General features: G+C 36.9%; 2 protein-coding genes, 1 non-coding gene and 1 pseudogene across 4 annotated transcripts; 3 read left to right on the top strand and 1 right to left on the bottom strand.

The window, feature by feature from the left end:
• The first annotated feature begins 594 nt into the window (after window positions 1–594).
• Window positions 595–1284, top strand: LOC145007274 (uncharacterized). The gene has a single exon (XM_078966242.1). It carries the CDS (start codon window positions 595–597, stop codon window positions 1282–1284), a length of 690 nt encoding a protein of 229 aa, XP_078822368.1.
• Window positions 1285–8259: 6975 nt separating this feature from the next.
• LOC145003841 (soluble inorganic pyrophosphatase 6, chloroplastic-like) lies at window positions 8260–10322 on the top strand (annotated as a pseudogene). Its single transcript, XR_013662181.1, has 6 exons — window positions 8260–8665; window positions 8831–8991; window positions 9158–9258; window positions 9430–9597; window positions 9760–9858; window positions 10126–10322. The product of XR_013662181.1 is annotated as a soluble inorganic pyrophosphatase 6, chloroplastic-like (transcript).
• Window positions 10323–19472: 9150 nt separating this feature from the next.
• LOC145005719 (Major facilitator superfamily protein) lies at window positions 19473–23097 on the bottom strand. Its single transcript, XM_078964828.1, has 16 exons — window positions 22619–23097; window positions 22252–22383; window positions 22062–22163; window positions 21839–21943; window positions 21668–21743; window positions 21509–21583; window positions 21294–21396; window positions 21146–21211; window positions 20972–21029; window positions 20811–20878; window positions 20656–20732; window positions 20449–20562; window positions 20234–20353; window positions 20036–20164; window positions 19868–19946; window positions 19473–19795 (listed from the first exon to the last, which is right to left on the bottom strand). The coding sequence occupies exons 1-16, from the start codon at window positions 22789–22791 to the stop codon at window positions 19662–19664; spliced, it is 1611 nt and encodes a 536-aa protein (XP_078820954.1). The 5' UTR covers window positions 22792–23097; the 3' UTR covers window positions 19473–19661.
• Window positions 23098–26124: 3027 nt separating this feature from the next.
• On the top strand, window positions 26125–26196 carry TRNAG-UCC (transfer RNA glycine (anticodon UCC)). Its single transcript has one exon. It is a non-coding gene; the product is annotated as a tRNA-Gly (tRNA).
• The last annotated feature ends 588 nt before the right edge of the window (window positions 26197–26784 follow it).

The following is a 26784-nucleotide window of genomic DNA, read 5'->3' on the forward strand; positions in this document are numbered from 1 at the left end:
AAATATAAATGAGCAGCAGGTGAACGCCTTAGCCCCAGTCGGACCCACATGGATGACACCGTTCCATGAGTACTTACAGAGAGGGGTGTTACCAGACGACCAGGGGGAGGCTAGGAAGATATGTATAAAAGCGCCTTCCTATGCAATGGTTAACGGGGAATTGTACAAGAAAGGGTTTACGGCCCCATGGCTAAAGTGTGTGGACCAAGCCAAAGGGAAAGAGATGTTACAAGAAGCACACTCAGGCTAGGTAGGCGCACACGAAGGGGCGTGGGCTTTAACGGGCAAGGTGTTGCGCATGGGGGTGTACTGGCCGACGATACAGCAAGATACGATAGAAATGACCAGGAAATGTGGGGAGTGCCAGTCTTACGTCCTAGTCCAAGCGAGCCCCCCCTGGCACCGCTGCATAGCATATCCAGCCCATGGCCATTTTACTAGTGGGGCATAGATATAGTGGGCCCATTCCCAGAAGCACTAGGAAAGCTAAAGTATATGGTGGTGGCCGTAGACTACTTCACAAAATGGATCGAAGCAGAGCCACTGGCGTGCATATCGGGGAGGCACATGATAAAATTCGTATGGAAGAACATCATGACAAGATTTGGCACCCATAAAATCCTTGTCAGTGATAACGGCCTACAGTTCGTTGAGAACCCATTTAGAGAGTGGTGCACCACAAAAGGGATAAGCCAACGTTTCACATCGGTAGCATATCCTCAAGCGAACGGACAGATAGAGGTGTCCAATCGAACCATTGTGAATGGAATCAAGAAGAGGTTGGGCAAGGCAAAAGGGAGTTGGGCGGAGGAGATACCGACGGTGCTGTGGTCGTACAGGACTATACCACAAACAAGTACGAAGGAAACACCCTTCAGTCTGACGTACGAGACAAAGGCCATGCTTCCCATGGAGGTGGCAGTGAGCACACTAAGGGTGACCAACAAGGACGAGGAAAGCAACGCTCAAAACCTAAGGATAAATTTGGACGTCCTAGAGGAAAAGCGTGAAAAATCTGGAATGAGCCAAGTTGCATACAAGCACGCTACAGAAAGGTATTACGACCAAAGAGTAAAGGAAAAAGCATTTAGAGTTGGTGAATATGTTTTAAGAAAAAACAAGGCAAGTCGAGCCCAACCCCAAGGCAAGTTGGGCCCAACTTGGGAGGGCCCTTATAAAGTAACAGAGGCAAACAGGAATGGCGCATACATGTTAGAAACAATGGAAGGAAAGCAGATTCCAAGAACGTGGAATGCTAGGAACTTGAAGAAGTATTTCTTTTAAACAAAGAGGGAAGGGTCGCAACCCCAGCCGACCAATGTGCTGCTTAGTGTAGCACATCCCAAGTACTTAGAGTACATATGTCCATGCTTAGTGACATGAGTTCAATACTTAGTGTATTTAAAAGTCTGCGGTCAATATATAATGATAATGCAATTGCTGATCTTTGATATTTAGTGTATTAATTTATAACGATTGAATGTTCACATGAAAAACTCGATCGTTGGGTGCCAAGAGCGCCCAATACTGACACTTAGTGTGTCAACGATAGCATGGGCAAAATGAAATGCCTAGCGCATCAGGGTGCTGTATCTCCTAAATAATGTATAATAAACAAGCAAGCAAAACGATAAGCAAAGCGAGCAAAAAACAGACAATGCTTAGAGCATACAAAATATGCATCCAGGAAAATAAAGCATCGTTTTTAAAAGTCTAAACATTACACAAGTTAGAAGCATCAAAACCTAAACCAACTAAGTAGAGAAATTTTCACACCCCATGAGGGGTAGCACACGATGTCGGGGCAACCTCCCCAACATCCTCTCCATCACCCATGGCCACCTCACCAACATTATCATCAAAAATACCTGCTCCAACACCACGATCACCTTCACCACCAGCCTTACCATCCTTACCATTCCCCCCGCATCAACCTCAACCACCGGCACAATTTCCTGACCCATCACACTTTTTGGAGTACCCTCAGAACCACCAAAAGAACATAACTCCCGAAGACCTTCAATACCTAACTCCCCCAAACCCAACAGAGATGCGTGATCCATATTGGAAAAAGACAAAAGAGCATCGTTTACACTAACCGCAGGACCAACCAAAGAAGCACCAACAACTACCTCCCCACCACCACCACTACCAGAAGTCTTCTGAAGGGACTCAACCCCAGCCACAAACGCAGCATGGCGGATGAGGCTTATGGCATTGGTAAAATCAGGATGCTCAATCAACTTATCAACAATACGAACAACACCAACACGCACTAACCAATCCAGGTCTCGACGAGAAGCGTCCATATCCGAGTGTAGCGACGACAAAAGCTTGTCACGATCAGTGGCATCACGCTCAAGACTCTCCACCTGAATCATCAAACCCTCACTCATCTGTGTGAGAGAGTCAACCTTGGCCTCCAACATGGCCCTGGCTTCATCAAGGACATTTTTCTCAGATGCTAGCAACTCCCACTTCTTCTCAGATAGACGGAGATCATCACCAAGCTCGCTGAGACGACGCTCCAGACTTGCCACACGTGATCCACAGGTAGCATGCGCGGTCTCCATCTCGCCAAGGGTATGGACGCGCCGGGAACTTGCAACAAGATAACACATGGCCTGCGCGGAAGCGTAGGCCATATTGTGAGCAAGGGTAGGGTTACCCATCGCCTCCATATCTCTAACTACAGTTGGAGGAAAGGCGTGGCGCGAAAATTCCAAAGCATGGGCGCGCACAAAGAGTCAAGAGTCATTGCGAAGATCCCAGGATGGAACAAAAATAGCAGACTCAGAAGCACCATCTCCAGAACCACCATCCTTAGAGACTGCAGCTTGTCCAGGGACACCAAAACCTTTTGTTGGGGAGAGTTTTGAACGAACAAACGGAACACTTGGAGAAGGAATATAAGAGAAGTCTGAAATAGCAGGCTGTTCAGTCGCCTTGTTGATCCCTTCGGATTGTTGCGTGTCGTCATCAGGGATCACTATCACACCAGTTGGTGTGGAACTCATAGAACTCAGCAGGCAAGAAAATATGTGCTTAGTATGTATCTTCTTGGTAGCAGTGGGTGCGCCAGTAATTGGCTCACCCATGGCTTGTACAGCTTTTCGTTTCGCCTGCATCCGCCGGACATCAACGATGATTCACTCCTTGCTGTCCTCGCTATCCTCCATGGAGGAAGAAGGAACGCCACCCAGGGGCATGACAACAGAAATGGGGCGAGCATGCAGTGGATTCTCCTCGGATGCCGATGAACTTGTCGGAGGAACGGGAGGGGAGGCGGTTAGAGCAAGTTGATCCATCCAGTGAGGTGGAGGAAGATGATCGACCATATCCACCTCGTGAAACTCCTTCTTGCCCCGATAATGTTTTCGCAGCGCCTCATCCATGGACAAAGAAGACTCAGCACCTAAGGAAAGCAGAACGGGAATATAAATAACACAGGAGTAATAAGGGGACGAAAGGGAAAAGATGGATACAACACTCACCATCAACGATGGAGAAGAACATCGCCATTTTTCCACGCCGCCTCCAAGAGGGGCTCATCCCTACCCCATAAAGAAGCATCTCGGAGTAATCTTCAGCGGATGCCTGCACACCCTTCAAGTAGTCGGCGACACCTTGGTTGTGGGGAAAGAGTTTAGGGATGGTATCGACGAAAACGTTGGCACAGTAGCAACCACTCCCAACCAGCTCCTGATTCACCCACAACCATTTATCTTGCCAATTTTTGGGGGTACGCCCATCGGGGACTAAAACGTGCCCCCCTCGTTGAGCCGAGAAAGTGCATTTATCTCCGGTAGCACGGAAACGGAAGAAAAACTTGAAGACAAAGTAATCTGGAAGATACCCGTTGGTCCGACAGATCATTTCAGACACATCCACTTTGTTAACTGCGTTGGGGGTCAACATCTGGAGGCTACAACCATCTTTCTGGAGGACCTCCTCCTGGAAATCCGTTAGCGGAAAGCGTATACCAGCATCTAGGGTTTTTAGATAAACCCTAATCTTACCAGGGGGAGGAGATAATGGAACCACGAGAGGGAAACTCCACACCCTCCAAAGAAGACAAACCATAAGAGATCGCCAACTGACGATACTCGGCGGCGAACGGAATGATTCCGGGAAGGTTTTCCATGAACAAAAATGGAAGATGAACGCAAAAAGGGAAAAGAAGAGCAGATAAGGCAAGAGAAATTGTGCAGAGACCCTTAATAAGGAAGTGGAAGAGGCGGGACATTTAAATGGCTGGCACAATGACGTAACTTCCAGTCATATCTCGCAGTCATGTCGCCATTAAAGGCGGAGTGGCGGATAAAGAAAAACTAACACACGTCAGTTAGTTAAGCCTAGAACATCGTAACTAGCGCTGCAACGCTACGACTACTGGACTGGGGGACTTGATGGCGTGCCTAGGGAAGCACAGCAGAACCGCGTCTAGCCCAAGAGCCGGGCACGCCAACCAAGCTCAGCCCAGCAGGCTCAGCGCCCGCTGGCGTCCCCGGGAGCGAAGCGCACAGGTGAAAGGCTCGCGCCTGCCAAGAGGCGCTCCTGGATCCAGTACAAAAGATACGGTCATGAGACAAGCAGTAGGATCAGAGCATTATCGCTTGAGCCAATGAGAGCGCTCTAACGATTGAAGGTGTATGACCCTCCAATCAGCGCCTCTGATCATGTCTCCCCAAAAGCAATTCTGTCTGGTACGGCTTACGCAGGTGCGCTAGGTATAAAAGGATGTGCTCTCAGACCTGCGAGGTAAGTTATCAAAGCTTTCTGGAGAGAATACACACACAAACCCTAAAATACCCTCTAACTTGACCGTCGGAGCGTTCTTTCGGGAGATCCTCCCAGAAAGCGGTTGACGGCCTCTTTATATAGGGTACAACTTCTGGGATTAGGGTTTTTCTCCTTTCAGCACCAACTCGTCGAGGCCATCTACCGACTCGCCGAGTTGATCACTTAACATGCGTCCAGAATCGCGACCCGACTCATCGAGTCTATCTATCGACTTGCCGAGTCAACCTTCCATACTTACACTTAGAACCCTAAACTTGTACTTCTGAACTTGGGGTGTTACAATTCTCCCCCACTTAAATTAGGCTTCGTCCTCGAAGCCTGTAACAACACATCCCAGATGACACTCCCTCAATACAGCTCCTGGTCTCAACCGACCCAAGTTCCTCTGAACACTGCTATTGGACCTCTATAAAGTCCAACTCTTCCCTCCCAGAGTTACGACAACTAATTTAAGTCGGCCACCGACTTCTTTCTCTGATAACAACCCTTATTAACCAATGATCACCCAATGATACTTTCATCACTCCAATTCACAACATTCACTTGACCCTTACCAAGCTAGATATCTCCCTGAACCACCGAGTCCTGACCCGGTACCAAGCTGCTACCCCTTTTCTCGACTGACATATCCTTTATCGAATTCACTCCTGGGACTTATCCTGCTTTCCTTTCCGAATTCAACTCGTTTCTTTCCGAGCTGACAGGATGACACATCCTTCAGCTCCTGAGCAACTCCCATGAGTTCTCCTTTTTAATCACATACACATGTTGTACCTGATCCCACATCCTCGGGCTGGAAAACCCGACACACTGATGATACCTCCAGATATCTCCAGAATGAATTTTCGCTACCTACATAACTCCTAATCACAACCATACTAGAAATTCCAAGGCTCCCTCCTTTCATCCACTCCGAACTCCTCTGGTTCTACACTATCGGAAATCCCTCTGCAACCTCAACAGACACCCAATCCGGATGTGCTTACACACCACTGGTACAATCCTAGTACTTACTACCAATAGTTGAAGCACTGTCGATAATCCACTTACTCCACTTCCTCCTCTTGGAGTACCTACGCTCCTTCCGGAGCTACATGCTTTTCCTTTCAAGGAAATCCACTCAACAACCCTTACTGCACCTGCACGTGCTACTGATCTACACTTCACTTTACGTTATCCATGTAGAGCAATTGCTATTCTTGAACTTCCATATACTCTGAATCTGCTCGCAAGGACTCTCGGGTTTATGCACTACTTTCCACTAACATGATCAATACTTGGGGCCAGACCATATCGATTATCATTCCCTGGTGACGCTTTTCCTCATTTTCCTCGTACCAACCCCCTAACACATACAGAGTCTTCAGCATGACTGGACCGCCTTACCAGGCCTTCAGCCTATATGGACCACTCTTGGAACCTTCAACATATCTGGACCGCCCTCCTGGGCCTTCAGCCTGTCTGGACCGTTCCCCGAGCCTTCGGTCTGACTGGTACGCCTTCTGGCCTTCAGTTTGTCCGGACCGCTCACGACTGTCTTACGTCACCCTGAACCATTCTTTCCGGGAATCTCTCCCGTACATACTGTTCTAGCCCTCTTGGGGTTCCGAACTTTAACTACATTCTATATACTCAAATCCTGGCCTAACCCTAGGCTCAACCTTGGTCTGTATCCCGCCCCACTCATCTGACCTACTCATACCAGCCCACGCTCTTGGGTAACTGAAATATTGCTGAAACCCAAACATCTAAATGACCTCTTATGCTATCGATCCTCCTGAGAATTTTCCAATTCTCCCCACTTAGAGCACTGACTACTAACCACCAGTGACCCAACCGATATCACTTACACAATCCTACTCAATAAATTCTCTTATACTTGATCTAATTATGAAATGAGCAACCTCCACAAAGTCACTTTCCGACATTGCACATCTCGAACTCTAAAGGAGTTCGACCCCCAACTGAGTATCCATCAAATTGCAAATGCTAAACACGACATTTAGACCCAAAAAGCCTAATTCACCACCTTCAATCCCCAAGGATGATAACCAACTAAGTCTCCCAATACCAAAACCCCCGATCATACGATAAACCTGACGAAAAGATTAACGAATACCATACCATGAATCATGCGAACGAGACTAGCAGATATAAAATACTCCATAACAACCATAAGATAACAAGATATTAAGAAGGAAACATACCCGCAGCTGTATCCGGCTTTGCAGAGGTGTACACTAATCCTTAGAGGTGTGCACTGATCCGTAGAGGTATACGCTGATCCTTAGAGGTGTGCACTGATCCGTAGAGGTGTACACTGATCCTTGGAGATGTGCACAGATCCGCAGAGCTGTACACTTATCCTTAGAGGTGTGTACTGCTCCCCAGAGGTGTACACTGATCCTTAGAGGTGTGAACTGATCCGCAGAGGTGTCCACCGATCCTTAGAGGTGTACACTGATCCTTAGAGGTATGCACTGATTTGCAAAGGTGTACACTGATCCTTATAGATGTGCATAGATCCGCAGAGCTGTACATTGATCCTTAGATGTGTGTATTGCTCCGCAGAGGTGTACACTGATCCTTAGAGGTGTGCATTGATCTGTAGAGGTGTACACTGATCCTTAGAGGTATGCACTGATCCGCAGAGGTGTACACTAATCCTTAGAGATGTGCACAGATCTGCAGAGTTGTACATTGATCCTTAGAGGTGTGTATTGCTCCGCAGAGGTGTACATTGATTCTTATATATATATATATATATATATATATATATAAAAGACATTTCATTATTAGGTTATTTACAAACCTAGTTGAGTTAACTTTTACTTTCTTCAATAGAACAAAAATACAAAATAATACAAATACATGAAAAACATACATCAGTAGCAAACATATTACATAAAACACTTCATTATTTTTAACTTTTTTTCTCAAATTTTTTTACATAATAATCACATAAAGTATAAGTGTATTTATAAAAAATAATATTAATAAACGAAAATGAACACAAAAAAACGAAAAAAAAAATTAAAAAACCAACATTCCGCAGAGCTGTAGCTGGATCCGTAGACTTTAATGGATCCGCAGAGGGTGGATTCCCAAAGAGTTATGCGGACTGATATCAAACATAAGTTTATTATTTTAAACCTTTTTTTGTCAAATTATTTACATAATCACATAAGATATTAGTGTATTTAAAAAAATTAATATTAATAAATGAAAAAAAACTAAAAACTAAAAACTAAAAACTAAAAAAAAATTAAAAAATCAATAAACAACAATTCCACAGAGTTGTAGAGAATCAATGAGCATTTAATGATTCCGCAGAGGATGCATCCTGAAATCATTTTTCAAAATTTGATTTTTCGATTATTTTCTTGAAACCAGTTTTTTTTTATTTTTTTGTTATTATCCGAATTTTCTCTTTGTATAATTCAAATAATTTAGGAAAAAGGTTCTAGAGAGTCTTCCACTTCTACAACAGTCGATAATTGTGTGCTTCCCCCTCTACTTCAGTCTCTATGGTTGAAAATTGACCCTCACAAGTGACAAACCACCTTCATCTTGCCTTCTCTGTGGATATCACACTCGCTACCCATCGTCCATGGCGGCCGCTAGAGTCATGATGTCTGCTAGCAGTATCTCCACATCATCTATGTTCTTCAAAGCCGCGACCACTCCATTCTCAAAACCTAATAGATTAAGACATTGCTTCAATACCCACAACAGATTAGCTTCAAGTAAAAGGCTTTTCACCTGTAAATCCCTCTACAGGCCGCATGTCCAGATCAAAGAGTAAGGACAACCTGAAACCCTAGATTACAGAGTCTTCTTCGTCGATGATTCTGGCAAAAAGGTTTCACTATATACCGCATTCTCTCCATTTTGCTGTGTAGTTCTGATTGCTTTACCGAATTAGATGATTAATCACACTCACAGAAATTTTCCTCGATCGCCTCATTTTGAATATATCTGTATCAATCTTTCTGCTTGCATCAACGAAGATCGTTTTGTGTTCCAGATTTCACCTTGGCATGATATACCGCTGCACTTGGGTGATGGAGCATTCAATTTCATTGTTGAAATCCCCAAAGAATCAAGTGCAAAAATGGAGGTTGCTACTGATGAAATTTATACCCCAATTAAGCAAGATACAAAAAAAGGGAAACTTAGATATTACCCGTAAGACATTGTGTTTTTTCCTCGTGCACCATTTTCGAGAGCTTTTTTCTTATGTTATTGGATCATGATACTTCATCTATGGAGTTCCTGAATCTTGGTTGAATCGATAATTGTACAAGATTGATTTCTATTTTACGTTGTTACAACTGATTCCCCTGTTTTCTAGGTATAACATTAATTGGAATTATGGGTTGCTTCCACAAACATGGGAAGATCCATCATTAGCAAACCCTGATGTAGATGGTGCATTTGGAGATAATGACCCAGGTGAAATGGTGAATCAACTTTTAAGGGTTCTTTTTGGCATTTTACAAAACTTTTAGTAGCGAACTTACGATAATTCTGTGTTTTAACTTGATAAATTTCTATTAATATTCGTATTTAGCTAATGAGTTTTGGCATTTTACATAACAACTTTATTTAATTGATTTTTTGCAGTTGATGTGGTTGAAATTGGTGAAATTCGTGGGAAAGTGGGCCAACTTATGAAGGTGTCTAGCTATGATCGATGAAGGTGAGCTTGATTGGAAAATTGTTGCAATTTCATTGGATGATCCACGGGCCCCACTTGTGAACGATGTTGATGACGTGGACAAGCATTTCCCTGTAATTTTTTCTCCCTTTAAATTTCATACACTTTATAAAACCATGTGTCGACTCTCACAATGATTTAATCTTTCATAGAACATATTAAAGTTAGAATTACGTGACATTTCATCAATTTGAGTTCAATTTAAGAGACTAATTGGGGGAATTTGGTAAATTTAGGGGACTTTAACTGCAATTAGAGATTGGTTTAGAGATTATAAAATCCCTGATGGAAAACCAGCAAATAAATTTGGACTTGGCAACAAAGCAGCTAATAAGGTATGAATTTATTTTGATTGACTATTTGACTTTTTGCCGAATTTAAAAAATACCCTTTTTGATATCATGAAGTTAAAGAGAATATTTTGTTAGACCCAAATCAATATCAAGTTTTGTTTTTGTAATGAGTTAATGATAGCAATGGGCATATAGGATATTGTAAATTGGAGTGTATTGTCTAAAAATGGAAATTTTGTAATTTTATAAGGTATAAAGTTGTTACATTTTGATAGTTGAGGGTTGAAGATGGTTTGAATTGGATTACAGGATTATGCTTTGAAGGTGATTATGGAGACCAATGAATCATGGGCTAAGCTTGTGAAGAGATCAATTCCATCTGGGGAGCTTTCCCTTGTGTAAATATGAATTTTCCAAATAATCATTCTTTTTGGAAAAAAAAGTTCTTGAATTTATGCCAACATATAATATTGGAGCCTATGTCATATAGAGACATATGTGATTTATTAGGTTTGTTTGGTACGAGGAAACATTGAAATGTTATCACAAAGAAAGGGAATAACAAAGTAATGGAATGAACATTCATGTAGTCGGAAAATTAAATCAAATAATGAAAAAAAATGTTATTTTATAAAAAGAAATTTTAATCAAATAAAAATATATCGCTAAATAATGTCATTTAAAATGTATATTATATGTATTGCAGGCAGCCCGAAAAAAAAATGTTTATTATTTTAAAGTTTCAGCAACAATAATTAAAAAAATAAATATAATAAAATATTAAAAATTAAAAACACTAAACAATATTTATTCTTATTTTAAAAAAAAAAAAAAAACTTTTTTTATATAACATTTTATTTTCTGAAAACTGTTTTGTAAAATGTTTTTTTTTTTATTGAAATTTTTGAACGGTGGAAAAATAATCGGTGAAATAAAATATTTTATATATAGGAATCTTGTAATAACAATAACAAAGTATTTGCAAATCTACGATAATGGTTATATTTTTGTTATGACCTATGTTATTTAATTTGTTAATCATAATTTTAACCTAGTAATAGTAATTATAACGTAGAAGGCATTCTTTAAAATGGATTTGAATTTTGATCCCAAACTTTTGCTTTGATTTTCTTTTTTCGTTTTTGCAAAAGAAAAAAAAAAAAGTTAGATTTAATACCATCATCATCAAAATAAGAACCCATGCAAAATCTATTTGCATTTCATCTTTTTGAATCAAAAGTACAAGAATGAAAATGACAGGGTATATACATTAACACATATTCTGTAATTGTTAATGAACTCTGTATCTAATGTACATGGTTGTTCATACGTTCTTGATTTTACCAGTTATACCGATCTCGACAACTACCTGAAATTCTTGTCTAATCCGGATTCAATCTGATCCTCCACCATTGATGTCCTTGCTTCATATGTTTGATGAGGTTGGATCAGTTTCAAAACCCAATTCACTGCAGAGCTCTTCGCCGGAAAAAATGGTGGAGATGGGGGTGAAGATGCCGCCGCCGCCGCCGACTTGGTGGTGGGGTTGTGGCGGTGGTGGTGGGCTTCTCCTACGAGCGTAAGCATGGCCGCAGTCGGTGCCATTTGTTAGTTTTTAGATTATCGATCCTTTGTTTCAGTTTGAGAGGCACATGCATAATAAATTAAGGTTAAGGATAATAGATATATAACACACGGCTATGTCTATGTGGAAGAGGATAAACCGTTGGTATACTATGGGCGCCCTATGGTTTTGTTTTTTTAACTCCAGCTTGTGTTGTTCCTGTGTGCCCCTTCCGCTCTTTCTCTCTCACACACATCCATTTATGGACACACACAAGCATACATACTTATGCACACATACACATCAATATTAAAATGTATCCTTATTATTAGAGGCGAAATTATTACGAGAAGAATAGATAATTAACTACGTAACTGAATCAGGCTTGGTTCGGTTCGTACTCAATTAAGTTATAAGGGACTCACAATTTGAATTTTATTGTATGAAGCTCAGCTAGAGCTTGTAAAGAATTTTATATATATATATATATATATATATATATATATATATATATATATATATCACTGATTGAAGTTTGACTCAACCTCGTTTAATAAATGAGCCTCATATATAGGTTTGATCTCCGCTCAGGTTCGTTTAACTTGATCTCGATTCAAGCTTTTAATGAGTCGATCCCGAATAGCTTGACTCACTTTCACCCCTAATGATGACATCGAAGTTTGCATAAAATAGGACATTGGATTGAGGGTGTAGGATTAAAAGGATTGTGCTGGTGGTAGGCAGTAATCCCAATTCGGTCTAGATCGATGGTCGTGGGTCGGTCCTCCTTGTGGTATATCTAGCGGTCTCAGACATGTCTCGATCTTTTAACGCTAAAGAGAGTGGTAACACTTTTAGCACGCTGTCACATCAGATTTTGTTAAGACATCTAAACATTTGTTAAAAGTGATAATGCACTCAAAGGGTAACATAGTTTAGACTGTATACACATTTAATCACTTATGTTTATTTTTTACACATTTAGTCATTTATGTTTTTTTTGTATATATTTAGTCCCTTATGTTTTTTATTTTGTACACATATGACCATTATGCTTGATTGTCATATATGTACAAAAGCAAAAACATAAGTGACTAAAATATGTACACAATCTAAGTGTACACATATGACCAAATATGTACAAAAAAAGCATAAATGATTAAATATGTACAAAAATAAATATAAGTGACTAAATGTATACACAATCTAAACTATCTTACCTTTTGAGTGCATTATCCCTTGTTAACAAATCTTAACACCTTCTAAAAGATTGGGAGCGGTGGTGAAACAATTTAATTAGAATTGATTTTGAAAAAAAAAACAAAACAAACAAATTGAGGCCAACCAATCACAGCCCACATTCTGTTGGAATCCTAAAGTCATGTAGGACCTTGGAGACCAAGTAATCAATAAATATGGCAAGTTGGTCATGTTTCCTAATTGCAATCTTATTCTACAAGTTAGGTAGTTTAGGAGTATATATATATATATATATATATATATATATATATATATATATATATATATATATAGATACCGAGATATGGTTTGTACATAAAAACACAACATAGGTTTTGAGTTATTTTCCTATTAATCAAAGAGATATTTTGATTATTCGTGTCTTTATTCCTTGAATTGGTATCAGAGCTTGAGTCAAGAAGCCTTGAATCAATTCTTACCTGTTGACAAGTAAGGTTAACATGGCTGATAAAGGGGACGACGGAGGACCGGTGACTGTGAAAGAAACCAGATCAACTTCTGTTCAGTGTCCCATGTTGAATTCCACGAATTACACGGTCTGGTCACTAAGAATGAAGGTAGTCTTAAGAATTCATAAGGCTTGGAGTGTGATTGACCCTGGAACAGAGAAGAACGAGGAGAAAGATTACCTTGCTATGGGGTTGCTTTATCAGGCAATTCCAGAAAGCTTGATAATGCAAATTGGTGATGTCGAGTCTTCAAAGGTGCTTTGGGATGCAATCAAGACTCGATACATTGGGGCTGATCGAGTGAAGGAGGCCCGTCTTCAAACCCTAAGTGCCGAGTTCGATCGCCTCAGGATGAACGAATCAGAGACGATCGACAGTTTCTCCGGAAAGTTGTCTGGAATTGCTTCAAAATCGGCGGCATTAGGATCTGTAATCGACGAATCCAAGCTTGTAAAGAAATTCCTTAAATCACTGCCACGAAAATTCATTCATATGGTAGCATCACTCGAACAGATTCTAGACTTAAATAGTACAAACTTCGATGATGTAGTCGGAAGGATGAAGGCGTATGAAGAGAGGATCAGAGAAGAAGATTCCTACGGTGGTGAGAAAGAACAAGCTCTGTTCGTCGAGCATGGTGGATCATCGAATCGGAATTGGAAAGCAAAGGGGAAAACGATGGAGGCTCACGGGTCTGGGAGTGGGAACAGAACACATGCGTTCAATAACTCAACTGGATCCGTAACTTGTGGGTCAAATGGATCAAATGGAACAGGCTCAAGTAGATTTAAATCAAAAGAGGCCCAAAGAAAATCAAATAATAGTCGGTCCAATAATAACCAATCCAATAGTAGGCCCAATTTCAATTCTGATCCAAATAGTAAACCAAAAAAGGACCGATCCAAAATTATTTGTTACCGGTGCGATAAACCAGGCCACTTTGCATCTCAATGTCCGGACCGAATCAAAAAATTACAAGAAAGTAATTTTGTTGAATATGACGATACCGACGAGGCCGTATTTTTACACGAGACCGTGTTTTTGAATGAAGAGAAGGTGATACCGTCTCGATACGACTCACAAGAAAACGATGTGTGGTATTTGGATAATGGGGCGAGCAATCACATGACGGGGAACCGGTCATTTTTCTCCGAGCTTGACGAAGGCATAACCGGTAGGGTTAAATTTGGAGACAACTCGTGTGTAAAAATCAAGGGAAAAGGTGCTATACTTTTCCAAGGCAAGAAAGGTCAACAAAGGCTGATGACGGAAATTTACTACATTCCGGATCTCAAGAACAACATTATAAGTCTCGGACAAGCAACTGAAGCTGGGTGTGATATTCGAATGAAAGACAACTATTTAACCATGCACGATGCCGATAATTGCCTATTAATGAAAGTACAAAGAACTTCAAACCGCCTTTATAAAATAAAATTACAGATTGGAGTTCCTATTTGCCTTCATTCAAGACTAAGTGAAGATGCATGGCGATGGCATGCAAGACTTGGGCACATCAATTTCGAGTCAATGAAAAAGATGTCCAAGAAGGGTTTAGTCAAAGGGTTACCTCAATTAGATCATGAGAATCAATTATGTGAATCGTGCTTAGTCGGCAAGCAAACGAAAAAGTCCTTCCCAACCATGACGACATACAAAGCAAAACAACCATTGGAGCTTGTTCACGGAGATTTATGTGGTCCGATCACGCCGGCAACCAAAGGTCAAAATAGGTACATTTTTACACTAATTGATGATTTTTCACGATTTATGTGGATTTATCTCATAAAAGAAAAGAGTGAGGCGTTTACACACTTCAAAAAATTCAAAGCTTTGGTGGAAAATGAAATTGAAAAGCCTTTGAAAGTGTTTAGAAGTGATCGAGGAGGTGAATTACCTCTCTCGAGTTTAATTCTTTTTGTGAGCAAAACGGAGTTAAACGCCATCTCACCGCCCCATACTCTCCACAACAAAACGGAATTGTGGAACGAAGAAACCGAACTCTTATGGACATGACACGGAGTATAATGAAGGCAATGCATGTTCCAAACTACTTATGGGGAGAAGCGGTAAATCACTCAACAAATCTAATCAATCGAGTCTACACAAGAGTCCTTGGTGATACAACTCCATACGAAAAGTTGTATAAAAGAAAACCGAATTTAGAAAATGTTCGTATATTTGGGTGTCTAGCACATGCAAAAGTTGAACCGGTTAATCAAAAGAAGTTGGATGCAAGATCAAGACCACTAGTCCATGTTGGTTTCGAACCAGGTGCGAAAGCTTACCGGTTATTTAACCCGGTAACACAAAAAATAATCGTGAGTCGAGATGTTATTTTTGATGAAACCAAAGGGTGGGATTGGATTAAAGAAGCAGGAATCAACAATGAAGAACCGGGTTCATTCATAATAACATGGGACTATCTAAGAGAAGATGTGAACAACAACCAAGGAAACGATGTAAACAATGATCCAATTGAATCGGATCAAGAGATTGGAGACAGAGCGGATGTACAAGACAATGAACCACTAAGTCCGGTAAATAATTATGTTCAACAAGGAGCTGCAAACCAAAGACCTTCGAGAGCAAGAGTACCTCCAAGACGATTTCAAGATTATGAGCTTGATCTTGACAATCTCGAAGAACTCCTTCTAACAACCAATGACGAGCCGGTATCGGTTGAAGAAGCGAAGAAAGAACCAGAATGGGTCAAGGCCATGGATACGGAAATCAAGTCGATAAACAAAAATAATACTTGGACTCTTGTGAACAAACCTATGGGGGTGAAGCCAATTGGACTCAAGTGGGTGTTCAAATTAAAGAAAAATGCATATGGCACCATTAATAAATACAAGGCAAGGTTGGTTGCTAAAGGTTACGTGCAACAACCCGGTATTGATTTTCAGGAAGTGTTTGCCCCGGTAGCTCGAATTGAAACTATTCGATTTCTTATAGCCTTAGCAGCTACTCATGGGTGGGAGCTTCACCACTTAGATGTAAAAACAGCATTCTTACATGGAGAATTAAAAGAAACTGTTTATGTGTCACAACCGGAAGGCTATATAAAGAAGGGCAACGAGCATAAAGTATATCGCCTTACAAAAGCACTATATGGTCTAAGACAAGCACCTCGAGCATGGAACACGAAGCTTGATGGGATTTTGAAGAATATGAAATTTCAAAAGTGCATGAAAGAACCATCGGTGTACCGGAAATGTGAAGGATCTAACTTGCTAATTTTAGCAATTTATGTTGATGACTTATTTGTCACAGGTACAAACTTAAGCATGATCAAGAGGTTCAAATTAGATATGTCCAAGAACTTTGAGATGTCGGATCTTGGAAGATTAACTTATTACCTTGGCATTGAAGTTAAGCAAGAAGAATCGGGGATTACTATAAACCAAGAAGCATATGCTAAACGCATTTTAAAAGAAGCTGGTTTATATGGTTGCAATCCAACCCACATACCGATGGAACCAGGAAATAAATTGTCGAAGGCCGAAGATGAACCCGAAGTCGACCCAACACAATATCGAAAAGTGGTACGATGCCTTAGATACCTCTTGCAAACAAGACCCGATATGGCATATGCGGTTGGAGTTGTTAGTCGATATATGCAAAGTCCAAGAGAATCACATGGTGGTGCAATCAAACACATTCTAAGATACTTACGAGGAACAACGGGATACGGAATTAAGTACGAAAGAATGGGACAAAAGCGGCTTATTGGTTATAGTGATAGCAGCCACAATGTTGACCCGGATGACGGAAGAAGCACAACCGGTCACATTTTCTACTATGGGTCATCACCAATTACATGGTGTTCACAAAAGCAAGACACCGTTGCTTTATCATCTTGTGAGGCTGAGTTCATGGCAGCCACAGCGAGTGCATGTCAAGCAATATGGCTTCAAGATTTTCTTGGGGAAATAATGAACAAAGCACAAGAGAAAGTTATTCTTAGAGTTGATAACAAGTCGGCTATCGAACTAACTAAGAATCCCGTTTTTCATGGAAGGAGTAAACACATTCACACAAGGTTTCACTTCATTCGTAATTGTGTCGAAAGGGAACAAGTGGAGGTGGAATACATTCCCGGTGAAGAACAAAGGGCGGATATTCTTACGAAACCATTAGCTCGAACCAAGTTCAAGGAAATGCGGAGCTTGATCGGGGTTGAAGAATTCTCTAGAAGGACTTAGAGATTCGGGGGTGATTGTTGGAATCCTAAAGTCATGCAGGACCTTGGAGACCAAGTAATCAATAAATATGGCAAGTTGGTCATGTTTCCTAATTGCAATCTTATTCTACAAGTTAGGTAGTTTAGGAGTATATATATATATATATATGTATAGATACCGAGATATGGTTTGTACATAAAAACACAACATAGGTTTTGAGTTATTTTCCTATTAATCAAAGAGATATTTTGATTATTCGTGTCTTTATTCCTTGACATTCCCTCATTTCGCTCCATTCTCTTCTCATTCTCTTCTCGTTACCTGGCTAGCTTACCACCTCCATTACCGCATGCTAGGGAGGTTTTTGTTGAGGCTTGCTAAGATAGAAAACAATAAAGATAAAATGTGAACTTACTTAATTGTTATCAACCTGACAGTGGAGCAAATTTTGAGCGAATTGACGTTGATCCAAATCTTTTTAAAAAATTCTAAAATCCGATTCAAACACGCTCCCTACCCTGCAAAATTTTAAATAATCAAACAAGTACCCTTATCCACAAAATCTACAGATATCCATACTCGCCCAATTTACATATTAGAGAATAGCAATTGCAAACTTTCTTCCGGTTGATAAATGATTTTATTTGCTTGATGAAACATAAATAAAATAACATTGTGATTCTTGGTAGAAGACTGAAAGTCAGCTCCTTGAATCGTATGTAAAAATAATTTGGTCTTTGGCTTTTGCCCTTTCGATTTTCGATTGAAATTAAAATTAAACTTTAGATCGGTATAAAATATAAATGTATAATTTTAAAATTTATACGGGACATGTTAAAAACGGAGTGTATCGGTGATGTTCGTACCTGACTCTTTTATTAAAAGGGTTTGTGGGTACGGATCGTTAGCGGGTAAATGAATCAAAAACTATACTTCAAACTCATATAATTCTTAAAGAGTTTGGATCGAAACAAAGTCAAAATTCACTTCTTTGCCAAGCCTAATTGTTATCGACTATGGTCTCACATGAGTGTGACTATGGTCTCACATGAGTGTGCTGTAACTTGCAAAGAGAAATTTCAAATGGATTGCATGTAAGTCACCACAAGCTAATTTTTTTTTTTTTTTTTTTTTTTTTTGTAATTTAGAGAAACTTTTCAACGTTGTCACAAGTATTGCTATGCAACCATGTGACATAACAATATCGAGAGTGCAACCATTATTTTGAATTAAGAAAGTTATTATTATTATTATTATTATTATTATTATTATTATTATTATTATTATTGGTGTTGTTTTTATTCTTATTATTATTGTTATTATTATCTTGGGAGGGGTTAAATGCTCCAAATGCCCAAACTCCTATTTATGAATCATCAAACTCCCACCTAACGCCAATAACTCCAACATAACCGAACCATTTATGAAATCACTTAACTTATACCTACCACCCACCTAACATGACTTTTTATGACTCCAAACCGTGAAAACCAAAATTGATATGGAAAAAACCGAAAACCCTATCCCACGATTTCAAGACCGAAGTCTACGAAACTTAAGACTTAGACTAAAAAAAGACTTATTTGAAATCACACTAGTCTTGATCACTAAAGACCAATTTGTCAAAGACCTAAAAAATATTATACCTGAGACTGATTCTGTTTACCCCTAGTAAAAGATAGAACATGTTGTGGATGACTCAGACCGATGAAGATGTACTTAACCATATTGGTTTTAGGGGAGCGGTTTCAGTTCACTTAACCCAACCCTCGTTTGAGATTTTATTGTTAGGACCGGATCAAGGTTGGGTTTTTCAAAACCGATTCACAACCTTCTTCTTTTTTTTTGTTCTCTTTTAGAGAAAAATTTGAATCTTTTTTGTTCTCTTTTAGAGAAAATTTTGAATCTTTTTTGAAGTATTGATCATTTTACCCTTCTATGTTGTGTAAAAATCTCAAACCAACAGGCCATGTGGCCATTTTTACCCTCCTCAAATGTTGACCAAAATTATCAAAGCATTGCTATGCAACCAACGTAACATAACAAACATTTGAAATCAATACAACTTGGTTAAAATGGTAGTTGAGTCGAGAGACATGTTAAAAGTTTTAAAACTACAACACAAATATATGGTGTCCAACATCCTATTGTTCATTTTCACAAATTTGTTAACATTTAGTTGAAAAGAAAAACATGTGTAAAAACTAAAACACAACGCATTTAACTATGAACATATCTGAAATCCTAAGTAAGCTCAAAACAAAAATACTTACAAACAAGAATACCATCAAAAAGGAAAGAATAGCTAGCTGGTGAGAGGCTGTACATCTACCAATTGTTAAAAAATAAAAAGACATTTATACCCCTCAAAAGATCCTACCATCTTCATGCTTCAGAAGAACCAACATCTCTCTCAATCGTCTTTTCTTCAAGCAATGGCGTTGTATTTGTTCCCTCAGTAGTTCCGTCTTGATGCTCACTATCTTCATTATATCTATCCACACTTTGAACAAAAATACCTTCAAAAAAAAAAAATCATTAAATTTTTCTACTTCATAATTTACTAAATCTTGTAAATCCCAAAATCATACCTATAAACCATATTCCAGATGCCAAAAACAGTATTGAAGTTAGAATCAAAGCAGAAGTCCTCCAGTTCTTTATATTGTCCTGTAACAAACCAACATTATGTTACATTAAAATAATTATTAAAACGTTTTATCAATTATTTAAAAAAAATAAAAAAAAATAAAAAAAACCTGAAGAACTCCAACAAGAGGAGAAGAAGGAACATCACCAAAGACATGAATTGAGACAGTAGACATGGCCATAGACAGAGGTCTTAAACTTGGTTTAACAGTATGAAGACACACAAAATTCACAGGACCCTGAAATATTAAATAATTAAATAAAACAAATATTAAGTAATTAAATAATATGTGATTTTAATTTTTTACCTGAGTTGCAAATACGAGAATTTCTCCAATTAGAAACAGAACAATGAAAGCATACAAGCTCTTGAAACAAAAGGCGCTGAAGCAAAATATTGCACCAAAAAACGTTGCTGTTGAAAGAAGCTACACAAATAAAAAATAAAAACATTATTATTTATTTATTTAAGTGAAATAATTAGGTAGGTTTTTCATTTAATGAGAAAAATGAAAATGCGTACCTTGAAAGCATTAGGAATTGTGGCATTCATGTAATCTAATATAAAACCACCTGATAATGTCCCCACAATTCCACCTATTATTGTGATTCCTCCAAATAACATATCTGCATTACTCTGTAAATAATATAATATAAATATAAAAAGGTACGTTTTTTTATTGTTTATTTTATTAAAATGAGAAAAAAAAAAATTAAATTAAATGGTTACCATATGATATATGCTATAACCAGCTTTTGGACCCCAGTATGAATATGCACCAATTACAAAGTTGTACGCAATATAACCTAGAAATTTACAAAAATAAATAAATAATAATTTATAGGAAACAATTATACAAAATTATGAGAAAATAAAAATATTACCTAGAACGTTGATGACAAATATCTTTTCAGCCAAAAGAGCTTTTATATCTTTCCAAAATAAACCAAATCTGCAATAAAGATATATTCATAGTAACAACTTTTTTTTTTATGATAAAAATAATAAAATTTTAAATTTATTGGTTTAAGAAAGAAGAACACACCTGGAAGGTTCTTTTGAGGTGTGTTTGGATACAGGGACATCTTTGTCATTTGTAATAACTGTTTCGATACATATATTTTTATCAAATAATTATTAAAAGAAAGGCGTATTACTATTATTTTATTATTATTAATTATTATTTAAATAAATAAAAGTAAGAATTAAGATGGAGCACCTTCGATTTCTATAACATTTGTCTCTGGAGTTGTCAATGACTTTTTCGTCCCTGTTGGAGAAAACCCTATATTTTCAATTTTTTTTATTAGTAACACAAAATGATTAAAAATTAAAAATATGAAACGATTATATTTTTCAAAAAACACCTTTCATTTGCAAAGGTTTCATTACAAACCCCAAAATAGCAAAAGGCAACATCAAAATCGCCTCACCAAAAAATGCATACCTCCAACCAAATCCATCTCCAACCTAAACACAAAAATAATTATTTAAATAAATAAATAAAAGTCATTAGTTTGACTTTTTTATATTTATATTTACACTTTTTTACTATAATTAAAATTAGGTTAAATAATATTACCCATCCACCATAAACATAACCAAGGGCAATTCCTGTAGGTATGCACATGTAAAATATTCCCAACCAAGCTGTTCTCTGTAACAAAAAAAAGTTATATTTATACAGGGGTATTATCGTCATATGTACAAATATCAGGTGATTAGTAAAAGAAGATGGAACCTGAGTTACAGGGGCATTATCGTCAATAAATGGAGCTGCAAGACTAATGAAAGAAGCCTCACCAACACCAACTAACCTGAAAAGTTATTAGGGTGATTTAATCTAATGAGGAAAAAGTAAATAAAATTAAAAAGTCAAATGTGTGTTTGGAAATTGAAATAGTCAACTCACATTCTGCAGATTGTGATTGACCAAAAGTCAATTGAAATCCCACAACCAGCTGCTGCAAAAGTCCAAACTGATAATCCAACTCCAATAAGCCTAAATGGATTAATGCTGCAAATATAGAAAATCATTAAAGATTATTTTAGAATATGAATAATATTATTATTATTAGTAATTTAGAATTCATAATAACACAATTACACATAATTTTAAGTTTTTAACATATTACCTTTTGGCCAATGATGCAAATATTGGAGATGCTACAAGAAGTCCAACCATGAAAGCAGATGAAATTACTCCATCTTTGAAATTGCTTAGGTTAAAATCGCCCCTATAAAAAATTTGCAATTTTTGTTTCAATTGAGATCAGTATCAATCAAAATATCGAATTCAAGAAGAACGTGAAAGGAAAGACTTACTGAATTCCACTTCCATGAGAGCATACACCAGTTTTTGTACAAACTCTGGGACTTCCATTGACGCCATTGCTGGCAATGGCACCTCGATCCACATAATTTATCATGTTGATCACACAGAATATCACAAGCAGCCTGCAGAAATACAATCAGTAAACTAGGGTTTCTATTGAAGCTCTAATCGGAAGATGAAACCCTAATGATTGCTTAGGAATCACAGAAACCCAACTATTAAGCATGGTGAAACGTCAACGACACAAACAAAACCCCAAAACCAGATTCGATTGACCAATTTCGAATGCAAAAAAACTGAAATTTACTTGAATTCCCACATTCATCTGGGTTTATTGATAATGATAAGATCTCGTACCTTTTGGGAGTGAACCATGAAGGAGTAGGTTGAGGTAAAGAAGTAGAAGTTTTAGCCATGTCTGATTTCGTCTCCGTCTCCGTCTCTTTCTCTACTGGAACAACAGCAGCAGCAGCAGCAGGGTCTGATTCTTGATCGTGAACCGCCGTGTCAGGCGGTGGTTCAACACCCATATATTATATATGTGTGTGTGATTTAGTGTGTGTACAGATATCGATATAGATTTATATTATTATATATATCTACTCCATTGTACTGATGTGGGTATCAAGCAAAATAGTTAGATACGACTTTTTAACACAAGGTATTGACTTCAATGGCAAGTGTTTGTGTTTTGGAAGGAATTGAAAGACCCCTTGATGAAGATTGCGTGAATGGTGATTGGAATTTAAGGATGATGATGATAGATTGATGGGGTGGGAGAGTTTGTTCTTGATTCTGTTTGGATTTGTTAATTTTTAAGTGAGAGTGCGCAGCTTTTGCTCTTGACATTATTGGGTAGGGCCGATTTCTCCTTGAAAGTTTAGTAATTAGATGTTTCATTATGTAACTTTATGAATTATTATTGAGATAAATATCATTGGAGAACTTTTACATGTTTTATGAAGGATAAGTATTCAAAACGTGTAAAAACTTGATCCAATTATAAAATTGTGGGAGGGGATAAGGAGATTATCTTATTTTAAATTTAGATTAATTTTTATGAAATTTATGAAAAAACATGATTATTAGTAAGGGTGTTAAAATTGGGATTTTATCTATCATTGTTTTTTATTTTGTATTTTGTAAAATTAATAGAGATGAAAAGATTCCAACACTAGAAATAATTAAGTTTAAAACTGAAAATTAGCTCTTCTATCGCTCATAAGTTATAGTATAAAATTTGGAAGATAGTGCTAATCTTAAAGTTAATATATAATGTTTAAATCTAACTACTTAATAAAATTATAGAAAATGCATTGCTATATTTTTTTCTTTTATAGTACAATTACCTTGTTATAAAGTATTTTTTTTTATCATTTACAATAAATAAATAAATAAACAAACTTGATGCATACAAAACATATATTTGTCAACAATCATATAATAATAAAGCAAAGAAACAACAACTCTTGACACCACTCAGGATTTGTGGTCATGGAAGTTCGCCTACAGTGACTCCAGAGCATGATGCAAAACTTTATGCTTGCAGCGGGGGATTAGTCGGTGCGTGAAAGCTGATCGGTTATGGAAGTTCCCTTTCCAAAAAAAAAAAAAAAAAAAAAAAAAAAAAAAAAAAAAAACAAACTCACTTAAGTTGTGTGGTTATTTGGGTTCGCGTGATATATGTGATGTTAGGGTTTCAATCTCAAATAACAAATTTTGAAGCTTGATTTGAGGTATAAAACAAATTTGTATGATTATGTATTGGATTTTTCAATAACATGTGAAGCAATTATCTAGTATTAGGGAAAACTTTAGAATTTAAGATTTTAGACCTTAAAGACTATATTAGAAGAAGAAGGATTTGATCAAGCACGATGTTATCATCAGACAAATAATCCTTCAACCATATGTACAATTTTGCTATACGATCGATCATTATGATCGTTTTTGGCTTGTAAGATTGTAGGGTTGTATTTTATGATCAAGATCCTGATCTTACCAATATTGATTGTTAATCCTGCGATCAAGATCTCAGCTTTAACAACGTTAAGACTTAAGAGAAAATGAGCAAGTTTTATGTTAATGTACAAACTAAAATAAGATATAATTATTTATATAACTAACAGTTTAAATAGAAACAATAATTCTTGTGAAATTAAAAACAACTTTGTCTTATTTGTTTATATTGATATAGATATTATTTATAGAACATAAAAATGATAAATATTGATATAAGTTCTCATGCTAATTAAAAAAAAGTTTAAGAATGTAAACAAAATCAAAACCATTCATTAATGAATAATAATTAAAAATAAAAAATATATTTTTTATATTGTATATCGATATAAAAATCTATTTATAAAACATAAAAATGATTACTGTATATAAATTTGGTGTATTTGTTTTTTTTTTTTGAAAAAAAAAATCGTTAGATGGTATATAAAATCACATTAATCATATTTTATTCACCAATGAATATAGTGCTAGATTTGTTTATTGAATTTGAATTTGGATATCTCTATAGACATAAAAGTTATGAACTTTGGTATATGTTTTCTTTCCAAAACATAACTATCCTAAAAAAAATAGCAATATTCATCAATGAAAGGATTTTTTGTTTTCTTTTTGTTTCTTACGGCTTTATTTTTTCTCCGGCTAAACCTAAACTATTATTTATCATATTATGATATAAACAATGGTATACTCATTGATATTAACAAATTTCTTTACAAAAATTATCTCTTTTATTTGAGCATGTCTTGTACACCTAAATTATACGAATTAACGGATATATAAAAACCAATTAGTTTTGATCGTAAAGCTATACCTAAAGATTATAGATAGACATTTTAATTCAATTAAATCAATAAAAAACTAATCATGAATATTTTATTTTTTCCAAAAGAAATGAATTGTACATCAAAATTTAGTGGCTTTGATTTCTTTTCATTAAAACTAGTAAATTTCTGACAAAATTTTAATTGGGACCACTTTAATCTTTATTATAGTTTTATTTGTGCAAATACAACATTTTTTTTTACAACAAATGCAATCTACCCGCCACTGTCAAAATGATAGACATAAAAGAACTTGTTAAATTTATATGATTTTCATGAAACTAAATTACAAAATAATTAAACCTAAATACAATGGATTTTCTTTATATTGCCTTAGATTTATACATCCAAGGAATTCCTTATATTATGACTTAAGAATTATGATGGTTAAAAAAGTTGAGTATACATATTTTATTTTTCACTCGGGATAATCCAACATCTCATATGGATGCTAAATCTGAAGTATGTGGGAAACCATAAAGATGGCATATAATAAGAGGTATTAACACTTTAATAGTAATTCGTTTGGAACTCTAGGCTTTTTTTACACTTTCATGTTTGTCTAGTTGTCATTTCTTTTTTTTTAAGGATTTATTCTCTTTCAGATCAGAGGTGTTTTACTCTTAGCATCTAAAACGAATCAAAGATCCCAAAACACTTGGTGATTGGTATAATGGTATCCTTCTTTTTGTAGGTTTCAGGTAATTAAGCCAAACAAAAAGATCGAGTTCTATCATCATAAAGTAATTTGCTTGAAATAGATGCAGGAATTTGATCCGAATAAACATGATTTTGATTCCTCATTGGATGAAAAGTTTTTGTTACTGTATGGAATTCCGGCGAAAACTCCGTCATCATTCATCTCTTTCAACACCGCTTCCACCACCTGGATGATTGTGTTCTCAGGCGTGCCGCCGCAGTCGATGCACACCATAAAGTCGCCGGTGGCGAGAAAGGTTTTGAACTTGAAATAGTGTCCACAAAATTAGTACTTAAAGATTTGTAGAAAGAATTAAACAACTTGCGTTTGTAGTCCAACGGTTAGGATAATTGCCTTCCAAGCAATAGACCCGGGTTCGACTCCCGGCAAACGCAATTTTTTTTGTTGATTTTTTATTTAAGTTAATCCTTTTCATCTAAATATATGAAAAAAGTTATCAAGGTACTTTTTATGTTGAATACCTTTTAAGTAATGTACTTTAAAACATATCATATTATAACAATTATAGCAATGTCATCTAAATATAAAATAAATTTAATAAAGGTATAACGCCTTAATAAAAAAAAATACAATGTTGTTATTGGTTAGATTTTTTAAAGTATGGTATTATTAGACGATATATAATTGTAGTTATATATTAGAGGTTTTAGAGTGTAAATGTGTATTTGTATATATGCTCTTGTAATATTATTGATATAATACAATTACCAAGTTTAAGTTGGTATAAGAGCCAAACCTTAATCGGCTGCCACAACTCAGTTGCCTTCTCTCTTCGTTGATCAACAAACGACAACAATCATTCCCTGGCAATTCTTCTCCACCATCTATCGTTAGCAGCAAAGATGACAACCATCATCGTGTTTCCTTCATTTGAGAAGACATCTCACAATACACACAAGTTCACTTTCACCCTATCACCCACGAATTACGGGTATAGGAAGACAATGTTACAACCTTTTCTC

This window comes from Lactuca saligna, chromosome 7, assembly GCF_052625555.1.
Source record: "Lactuca saligna cultivar CGN05327 chromosome 7, ASM5262555v1, whole genome shotgun sequence".
Taxonomy (NCBI): domain Eukaryota; kingdom Viridiplantae; phylum Streptophyta; class Magnoliopsida; order Asterales; family Asteraceae; genus Lactuca; species Lactuca saligna.

Bases quoted from the DNA above. Each gene is read 5' to 3' on its own strand.
- LOC145007274 (XM_078966242.1), top strand. From the start codon at position 595: ATGACAAGATTTGGCACCCATAAAATCCTTGTCAGTGATAACGGCCTA.
- LOC145005719 (XM_078964828.1), bottom strand. From the start codon at position 22,791: ATGGGTGTTGAACCACCGCCTGACACGGCGGTTCACGATCAAGAATCA. The intron at 22,164-22,251 runs GTAAGTCTTTCC...AATTTTTTATAG, and splicing joins TCTCATGGAAGTGGAATTCA to GGGCGATTTTAACCTAAGCA. The intron at 20,563-20,655 runs GTAACCATTTAA...TATTATTTACAG, and splicing joins GTTATAGCATATATCATATG to AGTAATGCAGATATGTTATT.